Source organism: Paramisgurnus dabryanus, chromosome 16 (assembly GCF_030506205.2).
Source record: "Paramisgurnus dabryanus chromosome 16, PD_genome_1.1, whole genome shotgun sequence".
NCBI lineage: Eukaryota > Metazoa > Chordata > Actinopteri > Cypriniformes > Cobitidae > Paramisgurnus > Paramisgurnus dabryanus.
In genome coordinates, this window is record NC_133352.1 from 19,211,832 (window position 1) to 19,232,061 (window position 20,230).

The following is a 20,230-nucleotide window of genomic DNA, read 5'->3' on the forward strand; positions in this document are numbered from 1 at the left end:
CAGCTTGGGTAGTAAGCTTTTTAAGTTTTTACTTTAAAAGTAAATTTGTTATTGGAAAATTCCTTTAATTCATGAGAAAGCTCATCAAAAACAAACCAACAGAAAATAAAATGGCTTTTATGAAATTAGGAGTTGAAGAAGAGTTTGATTCCAAAACAAGATAACTCCGTTTATAAATTTTTTGTCATAACATGTTTATTATTATGTTATCATGTTTTGTTGTGTTCACTTGTGCTACTTAGCTGTTAATTAGTTATGAATATAAAGGCTTAAATCATGACAAACCAACTGATTGATATTAATTGGAATGCACAAAAAACAAGATTTAAAAAAAAGTTATCTCGTTTGGAAAACAATCGTTTCAAATATAATAAATGATAAATAATAAATAAATATAACAAAAATTAGTATAAAGTAATTAAAAATGTAAAAGTATTTGCCGGCTCAAACAGAAGTAACAGGTTTACATTTTGTGGCTATAGTCAAAAAATGTCCAATGTACAATGGGGTGGTTTTCCCGACAGGGATTAGCTTAAGCCAGGACTAGACCTTAGTTTGATTAAAAAATATAACTAATTTTAACAAACATAAATTACTAAAAGCATTACTTGTGTGCATTTTCAGGCAAAACAAAGGGCACTGATGTATTTTAAGATATGTCAGTGCAAGTTGTTTTGAGTTTGGACAGCTCTTACATTTATATTAGTCTACGACTAGTCTAATCCCTGTCCGGGAAACCACCCCAATATGTCCTATTACCTGGAGAAAAATCCAAGTTGCTTAATGTTAAACATTTTTTTTAAACAAAAATTTTAAACTAACTTAATATAACAAAAACTATAAATATCGGCATCTGTATTGGCAGATATCAGTCTGAATAAACTGCTATTGGTATCGGTGGATAAATGTAATATCGGTGCATGTCTAATTTTGTACTAATGCAAATCAGCTATTCTATCTTTAAACATTAAACCACTAAATTATTGACCAATCAAAATCTACTTTTGTTTTAAGGAGCACCTATTTCATTGCTACAAAAAAAACGTTATTTTGTGTATTTGGTATAATAATGTGTTTGCGTGGTTTATGATAAGAGAAAACACATTATTTTCCACATACCGTACATTTTTGTACCTCCAGATTTCACTCTTTTCCTGAAACGCACAGATTTGAAAAACTTATTGTCCCTGATTGGCCAACTAATCTTTACGTTGTGATTGGTCTGAATACCTCTGACGTCAGCCAGAAATGTGACACTCCTTACCATATTTGAAAGATTCGCTTACAATGCAATGCTAACAGGAGTTAACTTTCAGAATGTAATTAAGATAATGTTGGTCCAATCCCAGGAAGTAAACTGTTGCCTACAATCCGTGTGTTTTATGTAGTTCAAAAAAAGAGATTTATTTTGGAGACGTGATTGGCGTCATCATTTACTTTGGGGTTTGTACCTTTTGCATATCATTAACATGTAATAATACACACTCACACACCAAAGGAAATTTAAAAATGTGAATCGGACAATAGGTGCTCTTTAAAACAAAAGAAAGCCTAAAAAAAATAAAGCCACACTATGTTATGCATATGTGAACAGATCACAGAGAAGAACACAAAGAACCTTGTGTTCAATACTAATTACATCAGCGATATGTAGTACTAGTGTTGTCAAAAGACCCGGTACTTCGGTACCAAGCCGGTACTAAAAAAAAAAAAAAGTTACGGTTCCACGTTTTTTTAAGAACCGGGTACCCGGTCAACCCGGTTCTTGATGCGCAAGGTGCGCACGCAGTCGCGTCCTCGTTATATAAGCACTGAGACATGGCGACCGGCGGTGCTGCTGATGCAGCGGCGGCTCAGAATCCACTTGTTGAGAAGAAAGGAGGAAAGAGCCACGTATGGAGATATTTTGGGTTTGCAGCTGATGACAAGGGTAACATTATAGATCCCCAAAAACCAGTTTGCAAAAGATGTCACCGAAGTTTTCTCTCAAGAGGAGGAAACACTTCAAACTTAATAAAGCACCTTAAAGACAGACATCCGGATCTAATGAGAGAGTTTAAGCAGGTAAGTTTCAATTTAATTTTGTTCTTAGAGCTTCTGTTATGAATATTATGCCGTATTTTAATTTGAGTGTCGGGTTGAAAATGGATCGCTGCTTGCGCAGTTAATCATTAGCATAGGCGCGGCTAACGCTAATATAATGCGTATTAGAAAAAAAGTTTCTTCATTAATCATTTATTGCTCCTATAACTTTTGTTAGGGTAAAAAACAGACGAACATTGTGGTATTTGCTATCTTTTACACACCAGAGGATTTTTAAATGACTCGTGTATTCAAAATATGTGTTAGAAAATATACAAATGTATGGTTAATAATGTTTTTGTCATTAAGCACTTCTAGGCTTAATCTTGGTTAAATATTTTTTAAGCATGTTTAAAAAAAAAATGAACTCATTTAGGAATAAATTAAAGTTAGAATTGACTAAAACACGTGTTATCTCCTGTATAGTTTGATAACACTTTACCATAAGATATCATTTTCATGCAATCATCAGCTTACAGTGAGTGAACATATATTTTTACGACATTAATTAAAACAACATTTACAAATATTAATTAATGTTAACAGATAAATAATTTTGATTTTAGAAAATATATTTTTGATCAACCCTAAGAAAAATAATTGCTATTTAACTTTTGTTTATTGTTTGGTCATGTTATCTAATATCATCCAACTAATGGAATAGCATTTTAAATTGTTTTCAATAATACAGTTTTATCTATGTAACAGTGATATACAGTACACTTTATCTGCACACTGTAATTTACCTACATTTATTATAAAAGCTAAGGTTTGTTACTGAAAAATTGTGTTTTAGCTAGTGTCAACAATTTAATGTAGCATTTGGTCAGACTCAAGTCTATTGCTTTACTTGAGTATTTTTTTATTTTACAGCTGCAGACTGAGGATGATCATCAAACTCCTCAGCAAACTCTAAAACAGACAACAGTTACAGATGCTTTTCAGCAGCAGCAGAAATATGACAAAAACTCACCTGAAGCAAGAAAACTTAACCGAGCTGTTGCAGAATTTTTATGTACAGATCAAGTGCCCATTTACACGGTTGAAAAACGTGGATTCCAGCAAATGCTTCATCACCTAAACCCAAAATACCAGCTTCCAAGCCGAAACTTTTTTATGTACACAGAGATTCCCCGCCTGTACAATGAAACGAGGGATATCATAATCCAGCATCTCGGAGAGAAACCGTTTTACAGCTGCACAACAGATCTTTGGACAAGTAGAACTGCAGACACTTTTATGTCTGTAACTCTGCAGTACATTACCAAATTGTGGGAATTGCAATCCTGGTGCCTTGGCTGTTGTGGTCTCAACACAGATCACACTGCTGAAAGTTTGAAGGAGGCCTTTGAAGAGAAACTTGAAGACTGGAATTTGGACATCATAAGAATGTCAGGCATTACAACTGATAATGCCACAAATAACAAAAAAGCCTTCGAAGACTACACCTGGATTCCTTGCTTTGGACACAATCTCCATCTTGCTGTAAATAAGGCATTAGAGATTAGCAGGGTGTCTGCATCGCTGTCAAGGCTCCGAAAAACAATCTCTGCCTTTACAAGATCCCCAAAACTTTCACGTCAGCTTGTCAAAAAACAGAAAGATCTCTCCTCTCCAGACCATAAACTCATTCATGATGAACCCACTCGCTGGAATTCTTCATACGATATGGTGCAACGTTTCTTGGAGCAACAGCAGGTTGTCTGTGCTGTGCTGGCTGAAGACAGGAAAAAATGGTATCTGATGCCAAAAGACACGGACATTACAGTTTTAGAAACTGTTAAAGCAGTTCTCGAGCCTCTCAGTCCTTTTACAGATGCACTTAGTGGGGAAAAACATACCACCCTGTCCTCAGTCTTGCCATTGCTTTGGAAGATATATGATTGTCTCAGTTATGAACAAAGTGACTCTGCATTAACCCAGGAGATGAAGGAGAAGATAAACGAGTATCTTCGGCATCGCTATGATAACCTGCAGCTACAGCTTCTTTTAAACACTGCAACTTACCTTGATCCAAGATTTAAGAACAGCTTTGTTTCTCTTAAGGATGATGTGAAGCAAAGTCTCCTGGATGAGGTGAAGAAAATGGGCAATGATGGAAATGTATCTCAAGTTTCTGGAGAGTCAAGTCAAGTGAGGCCTTCTAAAAAATCCAAAACTGACCTGAAGCAACTTCTCTCCACCATACAAGGGGAAAAGAAAGAAAAAGGAGAACCAGCATCCTCAAGTCAAACACAGCTTACTGCAAGTGACGAGTTAAATGGTGAGTTCTTGGTGTACAGTCAGATGCCTGAGGTCAGTGCTGAGGATGATCCACTTTCATGGTGGAAAACAAATATGGGTACACTACCTCAACTATCAGAGTTTGCCAGGAAGTATCTGTGCATTGCTGCATCAAGCTGTTCATCTGAAAGAGTATTCAGTACTGCAGGGTATATTGTAAGCCCAAGACGCTCAAGACTGACTCAGGAACATGTTGATATGTTAGTGTTTCTTTCAAAAAATCTGGAAATGACAAAAAAGTTACCCAAGGAAAATTAACATCAAAGTTCTTTAAATAAATGTAAGCCAGTATTGTTTGGTGTGAAACTTTAAGCAAAGAGTAAGTGAAACTTTTTTTTGTTCTTTTCAATGCTTGTAATTTATTAAGATGTTATTTAGTTACTCAGATGTTTACAATCCTTGAAGTACTTGAATAATGCCATTGTTTTGTTTACATTTTATATTATTTCAGTGTTACTCAGTCATGGCATATTTTGTTACATTTATAAAAATGTTTAATGTTATAAGAAAAGTGTGTTAAGTAATTTGTGTGTTTTTGTTTAACTTTATTAATAAAAAATAGTGTTTTGTTTGAATAACATGTTTTTGTGTTTTGCTTTGGTACCGGAATTGGTACCGAGAACCGTGAATGTTCACTGGTATCGGTACCGAATACTGAATTTTTGGTACCGTGACAACACTATGTAGTACAATTGTTATATAGGTAAGTGTAAGTGGTGACTGTGTGTAGTTGCTCTCCTTGATGTTTAACAGTAGAAAAGAGAATATACAGTACAGCACTGCATACAGTACGTGTTTATTTGGGTGTTGCTGACGGAGATCTATAAAGGAGGCTGTAAATATCAAAAATGTGGAGGTGGCGAGTGTATTGTCTCTACAAGGTCATTGAGCTGTACACATGTACAGTACTCACACACCGCACTTTTAGCGGTGTCCTTCAAGCTTTCACTGCATGTCTATGCACAAAACTCAAAAAGAAAAACAGGGACTTGAGTTTGTAGAAGTGTGTCTGAGAAGCACATATCTTACACTATCACTTGACTGTGGTTTGTAGACAATTCTGCTGTTTGAGACGCCCTTAGTTGGAGAAGTCAACAAAATAACACATACAATATGTCTGTCTATGGAATATACACAGTATTGTTCCTGGAAAATTAGATGCTTTTCCATAAATCGTATATGACACGTTTATAAGCAGAAAATCTGTTTCCAGGTCAGACACACCCGCTGAACAAGCTGATCTTGGAATTATTGATTACAGATCAATATGACAACATCTGCTCTCTTGGTGTAATAATTACAGTGATCACCACAGTAAACAATGTTTAATGCTCATTTAAGGTCTATTCCCAATAAGCCTTTACCTGTAATTCCTTGTAATCAGTGTACAAAAGAAGCACTGGCCTGGAATATAAAATTTGAAGTGTGTCTTTTTTAGAAGACAAATATTTCAAAGTTCAAGCTTCATATGGAGAAACAATAATTAAGTCTTCTGCAGGTTAAATCCTAAAAAGTGTGCTTCAAAATACTGTCCAGACACAGTGGCTCCAACCAATGAGCTTGGGAAACTATAAGAAACATGTTTGGAGAAACAATAATGAAATTTTTTTCATTTTATGACAGAAATCGTACCATTTTATTAATTACATTTACCGTATTTTTCAGACTATAAGCTGCGGGGGTTTTTTTCATAACTTGGCTGTTCCTGCGTCTTATAGTCAGGTGCGCCTTGTAAGTCAGTATGAATTAATTTTGACATTTATGAGGCAAGAGACATCATTTACGTCTAAGAGTCCGTAAGAGTCCCCTATTTGCTGCTCCTGTATTTATGTAATTCAATAAATTCAGTGATGTGGGGATGACGAGTCTGCGAACTTCATGCTAGTTGGCTGGTTCGGTTAATTTAAACTATTCAACCTTCCAGGTAAGTTCTGTATGCTATGGTTTATCATTTAAATAACTGATAATATTACTTTAACATACAGATTACTTTTCTATTCAGCTTGCTGTTCTGCCTGCTACTGTTTAGTTGAATAACTTTCCTTTCCAGATTTAATGTGAGTTCTTCGGCTTGGATTTTGTGAAATAATTTTCTAAATAAAAGCGACGTAAAGTCCACTGCGACTATACGTGGCTTATATATGTTATTTCGTCTTAAAGGGATAGGTCGGCCAAAAATGATATTAAACCGGATATTGCGGTGTTGTTGTAGAAATATCCATATTTAAAACTTTATTAACAAAAATAAATACCTTCCGGTAGCGCCGCCATCTTAGTCGCGTCCGCATTCAGGATAAGAGCTTACGCAGCCTACGGAGGCTACCCTGCTGCTGCGCTGTGCCCCCGCCCTGCGAATTTGTCATACGTCACTAAGAAAAGTGCGTACACTACGCTAATACTCTCTCCTGAATACAGAGGAGTCTAAGATCGCGGCGCTACCGGAAGGTATTTATTTTCGTTTATAAAGTTTTAAATATGGATATTTCTACAACAACACCGTGTGGATTACCCTCAGAAGACCTTTGTTTATCATCCTGGAGCCGTTTGGATTTAATTTGTGAAGGATGGACGCACTTTTTTTGGACTTGAAGGTCATGGACTATGGGTGGACCCCGTAACATTACATTCAATCAACTGAAAGATCTAAAACATTTTCTAAAATATCCGAAAATGTGTTTGTCTGAAAAACTATGGACATATGCAACTCCGACAGCTTGGGGATGAGTAAATCATGGGATTAATATCATTGTTGGCTTAACTATCCCTTTAATGACGCATTTTTGAATGATGCGGCTTATACTCCGGTGCGGCTTATAGTCTGGAAAATACGGTAGGTAAACAGACTATGACAAAATACAGACCAAAAAACTTAATCAAGAAAAATGATGGCTAGATGAAGAAATATTCTGCACATGCTTCTTTATTCAGGTCCCACTGGAGTGCAACATTTTGCTTATGGGGCCTTCTGTACATTTTTTATTACCATGGAAATTCACCATCTTTATGACATGACTCACATGTCCATGTGAAAGAACGAACAATGCAGCACTTTCATGGTCGTAATCATAACCAAAGTTGACCTTGAAACGCTGGTGGGGTGATGGCATCACAACGGGGTGCCATGTGCCACAGTCAGCCACCGTTCGAATGATAACTAAATAGTAAAATAAATTCACACAAATCAGGCTGGAAAACAGTCTGCGACTCAGACGGCATGAGGCAACTGTACTATAAAGCCTTCTCCAACAAGCCCAGGAAAGTAACTGAAGTAAGTAGATCGGAATGATACGCAGAATTGAATTTGGTTTTACGCCTCTGCCGTGCTCGTCCGCAGCGACAGGAGTGGGAGTGTGAGGGTCAGCTGGCAGAGGTCAGGGCAGGAAAGAGAAGAGCCTGCTGTTCCAACGCACTGCAGCGCTCAGCAGCACTGGAGCACCACAACAACATAACCTTCATACCAGAGAGCTGACGCATGCAGGCAAACCCAGCATGACCAACACACACTGCAGCTCCATACAGCATAGCACATACTCCACACATGCATTTTGCCTGCTGCAGCTTGTACTGCAGCATTTTTTGTGGCATAGAGTACAGATGATAGCCAATCTTTTCACTGCTTCTGTGCAATATTAGCCCAAACGTGACTGTTTCATAGGTCTTGAGGGTTTGTTTATGACTTAACAGCAGAAGTTTTACAGATTAGTCTTTGTACTGATAGTTCTGCTGAAGTGAAACCATAAGCAGAAAGATTTAAATCTGATGCAGAAATGAAACTAGATTCAGTATGCAGTCGACCTCTTCTTACCAGGTTGATTGTTTTTTTTCTTCAGAATCATATATATTTATAGGGAACTGACACCTTTAGCCCTCTATATATTGTTTCCAGAGCTTAAATCACAATGAAAAGATTGCATACGTTTTAAGATGATCAAATCTCATGAATAGACACACTGTCCTGGCCATTACAGGAACAAACGCTCTGAATGACATTTAAAGGACAAGGCTGATCAGTGCAGAGAATCTGATGCAGAAGTATACGACCCAATTGCAACCGATATTTCTACTTCCCCTAATTAAAGGAAACAATGCAAAATACAGCAACTTTTTTGTTCCCCTGAGCCAGAACTTCTGTATATTGAAGTAAAAATACTAAAAAATGACTATGGTGGAGAAAGTGATCTTGAAACCCATGGGAGCTCGCAAGACAGCACTAGCGGCGGAGAAGTCGAGGAGAAAAGCCCCCAACCACAGGGAAAAATAATTAGGTTAAGTATATATAATCCTTTTAGCCTATTAAAGCCCCATTGCCTCCATTCATAAAAACATGCAGCTGCCCGAGTTCACTCACAAACTCACAGCGAGGACCGAGTCACATACAGAGCTCTGGGGAGCACAAACAAACTCTACAATCACAGGCTTAGCTACATGACACATTACAACAGAGTCTCTTTACCTTCAACCTAGCTCAGTCTTAAGCTATGTTTATACTCGACGCGTCCGCACGGGCGCATGGTGCGCGCGGCAAAAATGACGTCAACGCGGAGTGGGCGGTCGCGCGCGTTGGGTGCGCGAGACCCCATTTCGCGTGGCGCTGTGCACGGCATTTTTTTAAACTTTCCGCGTGGCTCCGCATCCGAAAATGACCGAACTCGAGGCGATTCTGTCCGAGCAGGCAAGCCTGTGACGTATCTCTTTGATCAATCCAAGAAAAACAATGTATATATTTATCTGACACTCTGGAAGTAAAGTATGGAAACTTTGCAGTTTAAAATACGAATTATTTTACATGATTCAGAATGTTTGGCTTATATTTGTATTGAATGAACCACTAAACGAGGAATAAAATACAAACCTTAAGATATCTGTACTGTTTTTTAAGTTAAAAACGTTAATGAAATGATAATGTTTAATAAAGACATATTTAAAAGATTGTTGTTTTATTCATGTTCTCATATTTATATATATATATCAAACTCTAATGTTAAAAGCACCAGGGTTGTTCCAGCGGACGACTTCTTCTATCCTCTTTTTTGTGTTTGTTTTTGACTTTATTGCTCGCGTCGCCCCCTGGTGATTCAAAAAATAGTGCAACAGCGAGCGCGTCAACTATAAACGCCTCGTCCGTTTGGTGAGACGCGCGCGCGATCCGCGGAGGCTTGCGTTGCGGACCAAAGCGCGACCATAAACAAGGCTTAATGTTGCAACAACAAACTGGAGAAACAAGAGAGCTATGAGTGGCAAATACATCGCTTCATGTGATCACAAAGTCAATATTAAATTGTAATTGTTCATTATGCATTTATATTGTGACATATTTCTGAGTGAAACTATAAATTCACATGCTTTAGTATGAACGGTTTAGCTACTGTTGAGTTTAGGGGTGGAGCTTTATTCATATCCAGTACTGCATGCAGCTTAAGCATTTATTTTTTAACATCACATATGCACACATATGCATTTTAGTCTGTGACTAGGATAACATGCACCAATAAATCATGAATAAGACATGTAATAAGTAAAAAAAGGTCCATTTAATGTTGACTTTAAATAAGATTTTATTCCCAGATCCTCATTGCATTAATGTGGCTCAGCTGATATTTACTTGGAAACGGTACATTGCACCCCACAAAATAGTGTTTAAAAGCTCATTTGCGAGTAATACAATCTGAGTGTGTCATAACCTACTTGCGAAAGGAGGGCAGGGGACGTATTAATAGCACACAAGCGGTCTAGTTCCTATGTAGAACAATTAGCAAATTCAGATGTATATATACTGACGGCTAAATCAATATTATGTAGCTGCTCCATGTTTAATAATTTGTCAATGTGGTTGCCATATCAGCAGATGCATCGCGTTTTATTGCCCTTTCAAAACATATGGCAGCACTGGCCCCGCAGAAAGAAAGAGGGGAAATGAGGACATGCGTTTTGTGTATACAGTAACCTCACTCTGCGCTCTTAATTTTATAGCGTAAATGAAAACCAACCAGGCGAGAGCAAAGTCCACAGAATCAGTGACGGATCAAAATGAGTTTTAACCTGTGGTGGTTTCAGCACATGCGGCAATATGCTGCTACAGTGCGGATGTGAGGCGCTAGCAAGCAATGACCGTGTAGGTTTAACGGTGTGTGCGTATTGCTTTCTGTTCCAGAAGGCTCTTTGACTGTCAGGGTTGCTTCCTCGTATCTTATTTCCTATCTGCAAAATCATGAGGAGACATTTCTCTTTAGTTATTACAACTGGCATCTCAGCAGCTCATAACAACAGGTCTTCACCTGATTTAACCTCACACCAAGACTAAGCTTTTGATTTCCCAATTCCACAGCTGTCTCACCAGTCGTGAGCGCTGTGAAGTAATGGAGCTTGTCATAAAACGGGCGTCTGTCTCCACAGTACTGCTTTGTAAAGCTTATCTGGCTTTGATATTTTAAATCAGGGATTTTTTTAAATTATGAAGTCAAGGATAACAAGACCCAATGAGCGAAAGCTCCTTAGTGGGTATGCATTGGATATGCGATTGACACCTAGATATACGACTTGTCATGTGTGAGGACCTTTACATCACATAAATAACCAAAGGGCAGGGATGCTTCTGAAGCCTGACTTACACAAGCTCTCTAAAGCAGCAGGACATCTCAAAACTGACCTTTGACAGATCACATCACAAGGTGTGAAATCAAATAGAATTGAAAACTGCAAGTCCCACTGTATAGACCCCGCCCCATGATGGCACGACTGTCCCAATGCGAACTAATTTGTGTAATATATCATTTATTGCGCAATGTCTGGGGCTATCGTGTTATGAGAGTAAGATAAAAATAAAACACCAAATAGCTTTTAACCTTTTTGGGGTGGTTTCCCAGACAGGGTTGAGATTAATACAGGACTTAGCCGTTAGGACATTTAAGTAGTTATTTCAAACAAACCTTACAAAAAACAATCTTGAGACAAAACAATGACACTGATATATGTTAAGATATGTCAGTGCAAGGTTTTTTCAAATGAAGGCAGCTCAAACATGCATTTTAGTCTGGGACTATGATAAGCCCTGGCGGGAAACCGCCCCTTTAAAGTCTTATGGGCAAGGGGTATATAAAGTACCCACTTGTGGGTCATACAGTGGGATACGGTGGGTGGTGAAAAGTCGCTTGGCTGTTGTGGTAAATTTGTCCAATTAATGACTAGCAATGACACAGATATCTTACTTTAAGCTATTTTAGTATTCATAGTGTTCATTCATCATACAATGACAAGGAAAATATAATCCACTTTTTTCTAAAAGAGAATAAAGGAGCAAAACATATTTTGGTGGGTCCTAATTAGATTTTACCTGTCTAAGTGGGTCTCGGTTGGAAAACTTTGGGATCTGGTATGGGCAATGTAACAGCTGGCAGGTTCAAGGACAAAACTGTTCTGCCATCTGTAGTCCAATCATTTTATTTGACTACAGGACTTAATAAAAAATAGTAAAAATAATAAAACCGTAAACTGGAACTATTATATAATAATAATAACATGCAATTATGCAAATGATAAAGGTTGTCAAAGCACTATCACAACTTTGATAGAGACGACTGAGAAATAAGCAAATATTAATTTTCATCCAAGTTCACAACATGTAACAACAAAATCAATTTGAATTTGGCAATGGACGTGCGTCTGTGATGACATTGCTGGCTAATGTCCGATGATGCTAAGGGTAATAAGAACAAAGGACATTTAACAAAGACAAGAAAACTCATCCCCTCAAACACACACATTTTCCCAGGACTAACTTATACAGGTTCCAAGAAACCAAGGACAATTTCTGCTTTCTACCATGGGTGAACACCTTATGGTTGGGAGGGACTGCACCCAGTTGTGGCCATGAGAAGTGAAATGTCAATATGACAACATTTCTAGTTTAACATGTCAGACACACAAATACGGTACAGTAAACAAAACTATGACAGAAGCTTAACGAGGTAAATAACATGAAAGCAGAGTTTGCGCTTCATCCAATCTGTTTACAAACTCGGTTTTTCATGGCGCCACAGAACTGATGAGAAGCTCAACAGCTGTCAGCAAGTGTATAATCAATGCATGACAACCCAATTGCGTTTTATTACGCTATATGATTCTAAGCAACAGCTTGTGCAATGAGGTCAGATGAGGGTTGGTGTCTAAAAATAATAAGGAACACGAAACAGATTAATTTCTTGACTTATGCGTCACTGTGCAACGAGGCCATGTGCGCAAAAGCAAGGTTAGAGAGATGGAGACCAAGCACAGCAACTGTCTGATAGCACTGGTACAGTTAGCCCGCATGGCGCGCGAGTCGTGACAGCGAACGATGAATTACAGTCATCAGATTTGCAACGACATTCGTGTAAAGAAACGAGAATATAGCGATTTATGAGATGACTCACCTGTGCAGACAGCCTGTTTGTGCTGAAGTCCTGCGCGCGCGACTGAAGCTCGTGTCACATTAAAAGCGAAATAAAGATTTTGATAACTACGTCACACTGGCTGTGAGGCGCGCGCGCTTCAGTTGTTCTCCGTGCTAAAGTTGCCGCGTTCAACCGAGAGAACATTCGATCAGGCGGCTTGCTGCTTAAAGCCTCGTAACCAGCGGCTGCGGGGCGTTTCGACGGAGCGAGCGATGGGGAAGCGTGAAGCGAGCTTGCTAGCTGCTGCTAGGCAGAAGACGAGACGAGGTAAAACGAGGGAGGGCAGAAGGGAGGAGTAGAACGAAAGTGTGCACCGTACTACGTGCATTCCCATGTATTGCCTCCATTTTAGGGGGATTCCCACCCAGCGAGAAATGCGCCTGTGTGCGTGAAGATACCTGTAATGAGTATTTACCTGAAGGTTTTAGGATGGTGGATTATAAAAAACTATTTAACCGTTAAATGTGTTAAATAAACACTGTACTGCCAGACGCCAATCCAAATATTTAGTCAGGCATGTTAATCTTGTTAGCATAATGTAAATAAAAATTCTCAGGAATGGGTGTTTAACAATACGTCATTACCCAGTCGTATTTTAATATATAACAAATTATAATTTACATATAAAGATTTATTTATTATAATTTGTGGAGGTCGTTTGTTTTAAATGTGTACATTTGTTTAATTTTAAACATTTTGTATTAAATAATCGCTATAAAAACGTTTAAGATTTAAATTAAACGTAACTGTGTTGCTTTGGCGCCATCTGCTGTAGACAGACAATAACCAGCAGAGTACTTGTAAGTCAAGTTAAAGGGACAGTTCACCCAAAAATGAAAATTCTGTTATCATTTACACATCCTTAAGTTGTTCTAAACCAGTTTCGTTATTCTGTTGAACACAAAGCATGATATTTTGATAAACGATCGTAACAATAAATGTTTTCCTAATATATATATATATAATAAAGATACAGATTTAGAACCTCATGAGGATGAGTAAATAACTAAAAATTAATTTTTGGGTGAACTATCCCTTTAAAAAGGTTTAATAGCAACAGGACATTTTTTACTATTATTAATAATAAAAATCACTCAAAAAAAAGTAAAAAAAAAACTTGAATTAACAATGTATTAAAAAGATGTTGTGTGTCTCAATGGCTTTTATTTTCAAGTAACAAAATAATATAACCCATAGCCCGTTGTTCTGACATTAGCAAACAGATATAAATAAAAAATAATGCCAAGTAAACATGATTTTTTGATTACAAAAAAAGTCAACATGGTGAATTAACAATTAGTTAAATATTGGACTTCAATATAAGACTGATTTGTAACATGCATGGGATTGTGACTGTGGAGGACACTTAAAACGGGCCAATTCATATGTTGAATCACATTACATTACGGGAATGTAAATGTATGCTGCAACCTGCATCTCCCTCAGAACAGAAAGATTAGAAATTACTTTTTTTTTAAATAGCAAGCTTTGGCTTTCATATTTAGCACATACGTTTCATCCATAATGATTTGCAGTGCATCAATTAAAATGAAACCTTCCCTGATGCAGCATGAAATGTATAGACCCTCCTCAGGTGGGCTGTGTTTATTTCTTCAGTTCACAAGACAAGCCATGCTTCAAGACAATGATTCAAAATCTGATATTTGAAAGTGGTGTTTTGAGTAAGACATTTTGGCTGTGAATTTCACAGAACACCTGCGACTACGAAAAACAGTAAGAAATGCAATTAATAACCCGTATGTGCTAATATTTCCATATTAGCAGTGATTGAAGCTTAAAGGATTAGTAGTAAACTGGAATCACAATTTTCGTTTGAGTTCTGTAATATCAACCCTAACCCCAAATACCTATTAGCTACCGCCACTGTTCAACGTTTTCTAAATAGTCCAGCATGGTTTGACTGTCATCTTCCTCTAACCAGGTGTCCTCTACCTGCCCTTCAGGCTCACGCTCCAGTTTATTTTCTGTCTCTATTTGTTTTTCCTCTGAAAAACTCTTAACAGAATATTGTTCGGTCGTCTGCGGCGCCTTGGTGGGGTTAAAAACACCTTTTCCAGTTCCCACCCACCATGGCCTCACTTTGGCACGCAACTTGCGCCTCTCCTGCATACGTCGCTGGCGAGCCTCTCTGCGCTCCTGCTGTCTCGCATACTGAAAGCGCTGGAGGAAGAGGTCACGTGCGTACTCGTACAGCTCCACATCCCACTGGTTCAGTTCCCGAATCCTCTGCTGGGTCTCCGGTTCCACCTCTACACTCGTAGCTCGAGTGCCATTGAGCTGCGTAAATGGTGCGATGAAAGACAGGCGAAAAGTTTGTTCGAAGAGGTACTGCGTCTTACGCTGATATTCGGTCAGGCCGAAAAAGGCCATGTTTCGCAAGTTGCGCTTGGCACTTTCCAGCAGTAGAGCCCAACGTTGGCTCTCATTCATTATTGAGAGGTTATAACAACCCACCAGGCTGAGGTCTGCCAGCATACGGGTCTGTCTGTTGTTGGCAAGGTTATAAGAACATGCCATGAATTCCTCCAACGTGCAACCTGACCAATCGTCACCAGAATAACAGCTGGGCAGCTCATTCAAGGTAGGTAAACGGCCATCGCACATGTGTTTAGAGGCTTTCCAGGTGGCACCACGCTGAACGTGTCTCCACTCACTGAGGTATCTCCAAACCGGATCCCTTAAGATTGTGATGTAATAGTAGTTCCTGCTAAATGAGAGAAGAAAGAGAGGCATTGAGATAAAGATGTGTATGATTGCATACATCATGCTTCTTTTAACCACATTCATTAATCTGTAAAATGAATTAGATAAAATTTAATTATATCCTAATTGCACAATGAACTCAAGTTAAACCAATCATCACACGGACCAAAAAACTGGTATGAATGCACATGAATCATAAAAGGAAATAATAATTGTCATTTTTTTGCAATATAATTATTTTGTGTGCAGTTGCTGTTAGCAATGTGCCATGGGAATGAACTTGATGGAAACCGAATGAATTATTGTTGGTTGGCTGTAATTATGTGCATTTTAGCATAATGGGCCGAATGAGGATGATCATCTTTCCACTCACATCTAGAACACTTTCCATTTGAATATCAATTAAGACTCCCTGGTCAAATCCATTCAAAACATGCAGAGAGAGGCTCTCCGGAGAGCCTCGAGCTCTCATCAAATCCTCACCTTACCCTACACTTAAAGAGAGACCATGTGATAATTATTCATCTAACTGCTTACATGGGCCTTTACAGACAATAGCTGTGTCCCAATTCGAAGGCTGCGACCTTTGAAGGATGTATTCTAAAACCAATTGTGTCACAGCAGCGTGACTCAAGGCTAGTAAAGTCGTCCCAATTCGATGCTTAAAATGAAGCCTCAAACTGTGTCCTTGGAATGGATCCTTCACAGCCTAGGCCATCCCAAGATTCATGCGGGCCTGTAACCGCTGAATATAATGGCTGTGTATTTTTAAAATAAACTATTCAAATCTTTATTAAATAAATGTGTGTACTTAGCAAAAGATTTTGTCGTCACTGTTTAAGTATTATAAGTTGTGTTTTGTAATAATATTATTCTGTGCATGTTGCGTATATTTCTAAGGTTGATTAATTTGATCATTTAACTGTTGGTTAGTTTTATTCTTTCTCAAATAAAATTTATATTTTTCTGGTTCCATTTCCATTCCAAGTCAGAAACGTCTCTCCTGTGTGTCCTGCTGACAGTACTCTGAAGACCGTATCATTTCAATTCTCTTCCTGGACTTTAGAGGATGCGACCTTCAAAGACAGAGTGCTGGCTTTCTAAAGTCACGTCTAGCTGTAGTTGATTTTTTTTTTTTTATATATATATATATATATATATATATATATATATATATATATATATATATATATATATATATATATATATATATATATATATATATATATATATATATATATATATATATATATATATATATATATGCTACCAATCAAAAGTTTTGAAACACTTGACTGAAATGAACTTCTTTGATATTCTTTAAAATTCTTCCTAAGGTGAAACTTGAAAAAGCTTCTTGATAAAATGATGGTTTTGCAAGTCTAGGCAATGGGTGACTGCACTTCAGATGATAAAATATAACAAAAGTTTTAATTTATTTTGGTTGCATTTAGTCGCCAACATAATTCCCAGTGTTACATAGTTTGAACGAGTTTATTATTATTTTGTAATGTGGAAAAATATATGAATAAAGAACAAGTGAGTGTTCTTAAACTTTTGACTGGTAGTGTATTTAAAGTGACACTTTGTAATTTTTCAACCTTCATAACATATTTTCAAGACCTTTGTGATGGTACATCGACTTAAAATAGGTTAAATGACATGTCCAACATAGCCTGACGGGGTCTGTATCGCTTTTGCTCGTACTTTTAAACTTGGGGTTTCGGGTAGTAACCGAGCACAAAACAAAAAACTACAAAAATGTGCTTTACGGCATATGTCACTTTCTCCACTTCCTCAAATTCGGACATGAGAGTGCAACTATTTATGTTTTTGTCATGGCCGAAGCAGCAACTAAGAAAAAGAAACCCAAGATTTTGTTTGAGGAGACCAGAAAGAGAAAAGGGGAGAGTGACAGAATAAAAAGGAGGACGAGGATCAATTATATTTGGCCAGCGTTCGCTCGCTGGCGTGAACTAAAGAAGGAGGAGTGGTTTCTGACCGATGCTGACTCGGCCGTCATGCTTTTGGACTAGTAAGTAATGTTATAATACTTGCATAAGTCCTTTTAAAAGTCATTTTTATGTGAATTTACAGGAGGATACTTTGAGAGTTTAGAGTGAGACTTATTTCACGTGACATTGTGGCGCCGAACCTACGACACGGGTGATCCGTGTTCGATTCCCCTTCAAGGCAATTTTTTTTTTATATAAACCCTAACCAAGCGACCACCGTTACAACTGGCTTGTAAACATGAGCTACGCGATCTTTTGGCGTTTGAAAAGACTAAAACCCATGAAATTATATTATATGACACATGACATGCTGGAATGCACACTTTGTGACCTAAAGAGTTGTCTTCTTTTCCTTTTCGACAGTGCTGCGGCGCTTGTGGCCTCTAGGGGCGCTAGACATGAAAAATACATGTCTAGTACCCCCTAGTGGCTAAAAAGTTACATAGTGTGCCTTTAAACCAGACACTCTAACAGGGTTTAGGTTATTCTCTTGTTGGTCTATTATCTGTGATTTGGATATTATTATTAGTATGCATGTTTCCTGGAAATCAAACCTACAATGCTTGTTTTACTAACGCAATGCTTAACCAATTAAACTACACTTTTAGTTTTAGTTGGCAGTCAGTGTTTAGCTTTTGTTTTGTTTTTCAAAAACATGCAAAGCACTCTACCTTTTTAAAACTCACGCTCCCCAATGCAAACATTTTTAAAGGTTTCTCTCTATATTATGTCTAGTTTATTTAAGGAACAAGCCCCGGGGTATAGCAGATGTTGTGGTGCCAGCAGGCTGTCTGCCCTCCAGGGTGTCTGAAAGGGTGGGTGATTATGATGATGGGTCCCCTGTTGCAGGAATGCGTTGAATAAAAGCAAACCGAGGCTCGACCTGTTGGAGGCCTTTTGTCTCCGCATAATTGAGTTGCCAGTGAATGAGAACAATATGAGGCGAAGCACCGTGACACCATACGATTACCCAATATCTACCATAACAAAAGAAATACATTTGTATGTTTGCCCAGGCAATCTTCCAGTTTGAGTACGCAGCAGACAAAACTGATACGATGATAAAACCCAACAAATAATAATAAAAATCTGTTTTTTTAAATTAATGTTATCTCACCTGGGAGTTTTGTGCTTCTCCTGAGACTCTCGAAAGCTCATGAAGGAAGGCACGCAGTTGGTGAGCTCCGTCCAGTCCGCGTGCAGACCGCAGCTCCAGCCGGTGGAGAAGCGCGAGAACAACCAAGTGTCCCGTTTACCTGGCCGGTAACACATACATTTCTTCTGGCCCGCGTGACACTCGCACGGCCTCTCTAGTTGAATGTTGCGGACCAGGTGACGGCCGAACGTCGTCCCACCGGTCTTCTGAATATGAAGGAACACTATAACGTCATCCCCCTTAATGTTGAAATCTACAACGCGATAAAGGTCTTTAGTTGTGAAATTAAAACGCGGCACGAATCGAGCCAATGCGCCGTCTTCTGAACTGTACGGATCTCCCGCACTGGCTCCGTTGTGATTTCCCGGAGTTCGACTCCCCAGTCTGGAGGACAATGATGCCAGGTGTAGCAGCTGGCAATCGGACGTAGGACAAACATATTGTAACACAATCACGCCGAACAATAACACCATCACCAGCGCAATGAAGAGCCGACTGTAGTAGGATTTTTCATCCATCTTCTCGTAAGAAAAGTGAAAGCATTACTCGGTCACGTTGTTCCCCCAGCGCGTCGGCCGGGGAGGAATGCTGAACAAAACCTGTGACTCGATTCTTACCACATCAAAAGGCCATTGTTTCATTCCAGGATGTATTTATGCTCGCGTCGATTAAACGAATCTAATGTCTACATACTTCAGCAAAGCATCATCGTCTCATCGGTTGGAGATCTCCAGATAACTTGTGCTGTTTACCTCTACCACAATTTCGTACTCGCTCTTTCCCGATGTCCCAGTAGTCCATAACCGCCCCCATCCGTAAAACACCCTTCAAAATAAAAGTCCTCATGCCAACTTTTATTTAGGAAAAAAAATTTGATTAATTTTTTCATAAATCAATTGTGTGTTTTTTAAGTGGTAGTCGTTGTTTATTTGACTCCGAATGTCTTTAATTAAACTCAGCTGTTATAATATGAACTTTACATTTTTTTTACTTTACATTTTTAATCTTTAAATATTTTATTAAGGTTAAATGTTATATTAGGTTAAATGTTTTATTACATTTTCTACACATTTATTTTTTGTGTTAAATTCGGCTACATTATGAACTATACTAGCCTATATTATATGCACGCCATGCACGTACACGCAGACACACACCCAGTTTGTGTGTGCCTGTGACTCAGTCTGTGAAAACTTGACTAAAGTCGTTTTTTATTTTTATGTACCGTTTTCTATATAAAATCATCCTACATAATATAAAGAACATTAAAAAATATATGAAAATATAACCTTGATATCTTTAATATCGATTAAGGTCAATGTGAAATCATCTTATCTCATTAGATCGAGACAATTAGATTATGAGACAAGCAGATAAATCAATTATGAGCTTGGATTTCACCGACAATCACATAATTAATTAATCAATTTGCCCATTAGTTTATTTTTGTTAATGGATAAACTAGGAATTGCGGACTTCCTAAATGCATCACTGCACTGAAGTATTTGACACCTTTTAGGTGACCCTTATTTGGTTCCTAT

The 20,230-nt window shown here is 38.1% G+C and overlaps 3 protein-coding genes across 14 annotated transcripts in view; 1 reads left to right on the top strand and 2 right to left on the bottom strand.

The window, feature by feature from the left end:
- The window catches only part of mbnl3 (muscleblind-like splicing regulator 3), a 55,444-nt gene extending 42,226 nt beyond the window's left edge, over positions 1–13,218 (bottom strand). For 3 of the 11 annotated variants that reach the window (XM_065271826.2, XM_065271825.2, XM_065271830.2), the window contains exon 1: positions 12,774–13,211. The gene's annotated coding sequence lies outside the window, so the exon portion shown is untranslated. Of the gene's footprint in view, positions 1–12,773 lie in introns of all 11 variants that reach the window. The other 8 variants (XM_065271819.2, XM_065271818.2, XM_065271824.2 and 5 more) reach the window with 6 other exon arrangements.
- Positions 1,819–7,834, top strand: LOC135763274 (E3 SUMO-protein ligase ZBED1-like). Its single transcript, XM_065275333.1, has 3 exons — positions 1,819–2,064; positions 2,956–4,497; positions 7,700–7,834. The coding sequence occupies exons 1-3, from the start codon at positions 1,819–1,821 to the stop codon at positions 7,832–7,834; spliced, it is 1,923 nt and encodes a 640-aa protein (XP_065131405.1).
- Positions 13,219–13,948: 730 nt separating the features above from the next.
- On the bottom strand, positions 13,949–19,494 carry hs6st2 (heparan sulfate 6-O-sulfotransferase 2). 2 transcript variants are annotated; one of them, XM_065271833.2, is made up of 2 exons: positions 18,651–19,494; positions 13,949–15,519 (listed from the first exon to the last, which is right to left on the bottom strand). In XM_065271833.2, the coding sequence occupies exons 1-2, from the start codon at positions 19,205–19,207 to the stop codon at positions 14,670–14,672; spliced, it is 1,407 nt and encodes a 468-aa protein (XP_065127905.2). In that variant the 5' UTR covers positions 19,208–19,494; the 3' UTR covers positions 13,949–14,669. The 2 variants fall into 2 exon arrangements, with proteins under 2 accessions (XP_065127905.2, XP_065127904.2); XM_065271832.2 differs by having other exon boundaries at positions 13,949–15,522.
- Between the last annotated feature and the right edge of the window lie 736 nt (positions 19,495–20,230).

Excerpts from the sequence above, each read along its gene's own strand:
- hs6st2 (XM_065271832.2), bottom strand. The coding sequence starts at position 19,207 with ATGGATGAAAAATCCTACTACAGTCGGCTCTTCATTGCGCTGGTGATG. Across the intron at positions 15,523-18,650 it reads GAGAAGCACAAAACTCCCAG|CAGGAACTACTATTACATCA; the intron begins GTGAGATAACAT and ends TCTCTCATTTAG.
- LOC135763274 (XM_065275333.1), top strand. The coding sequence starts at position 1,819 with ATGGCGACCGGCGGTGCTGCTGATGCAGCGGCGGCTCAGAATCCACTT. Across the intron at positions 2,065-2,955 it reads TAATGAGAGAGTTTAAGCAG|CTGCAGACTGAGGATGATCA; the intron begins GTAAGTTTCAAT and ends TTTATTTTACAG. Across the intron at positions 4,498-7,699 it reads CAAGCTGTTCATCTGAAAGA|CGACAGGAGTGGGAGTGTGA; the intron begins GTATTCAGTACT and ends GCTCGTCCGCAG.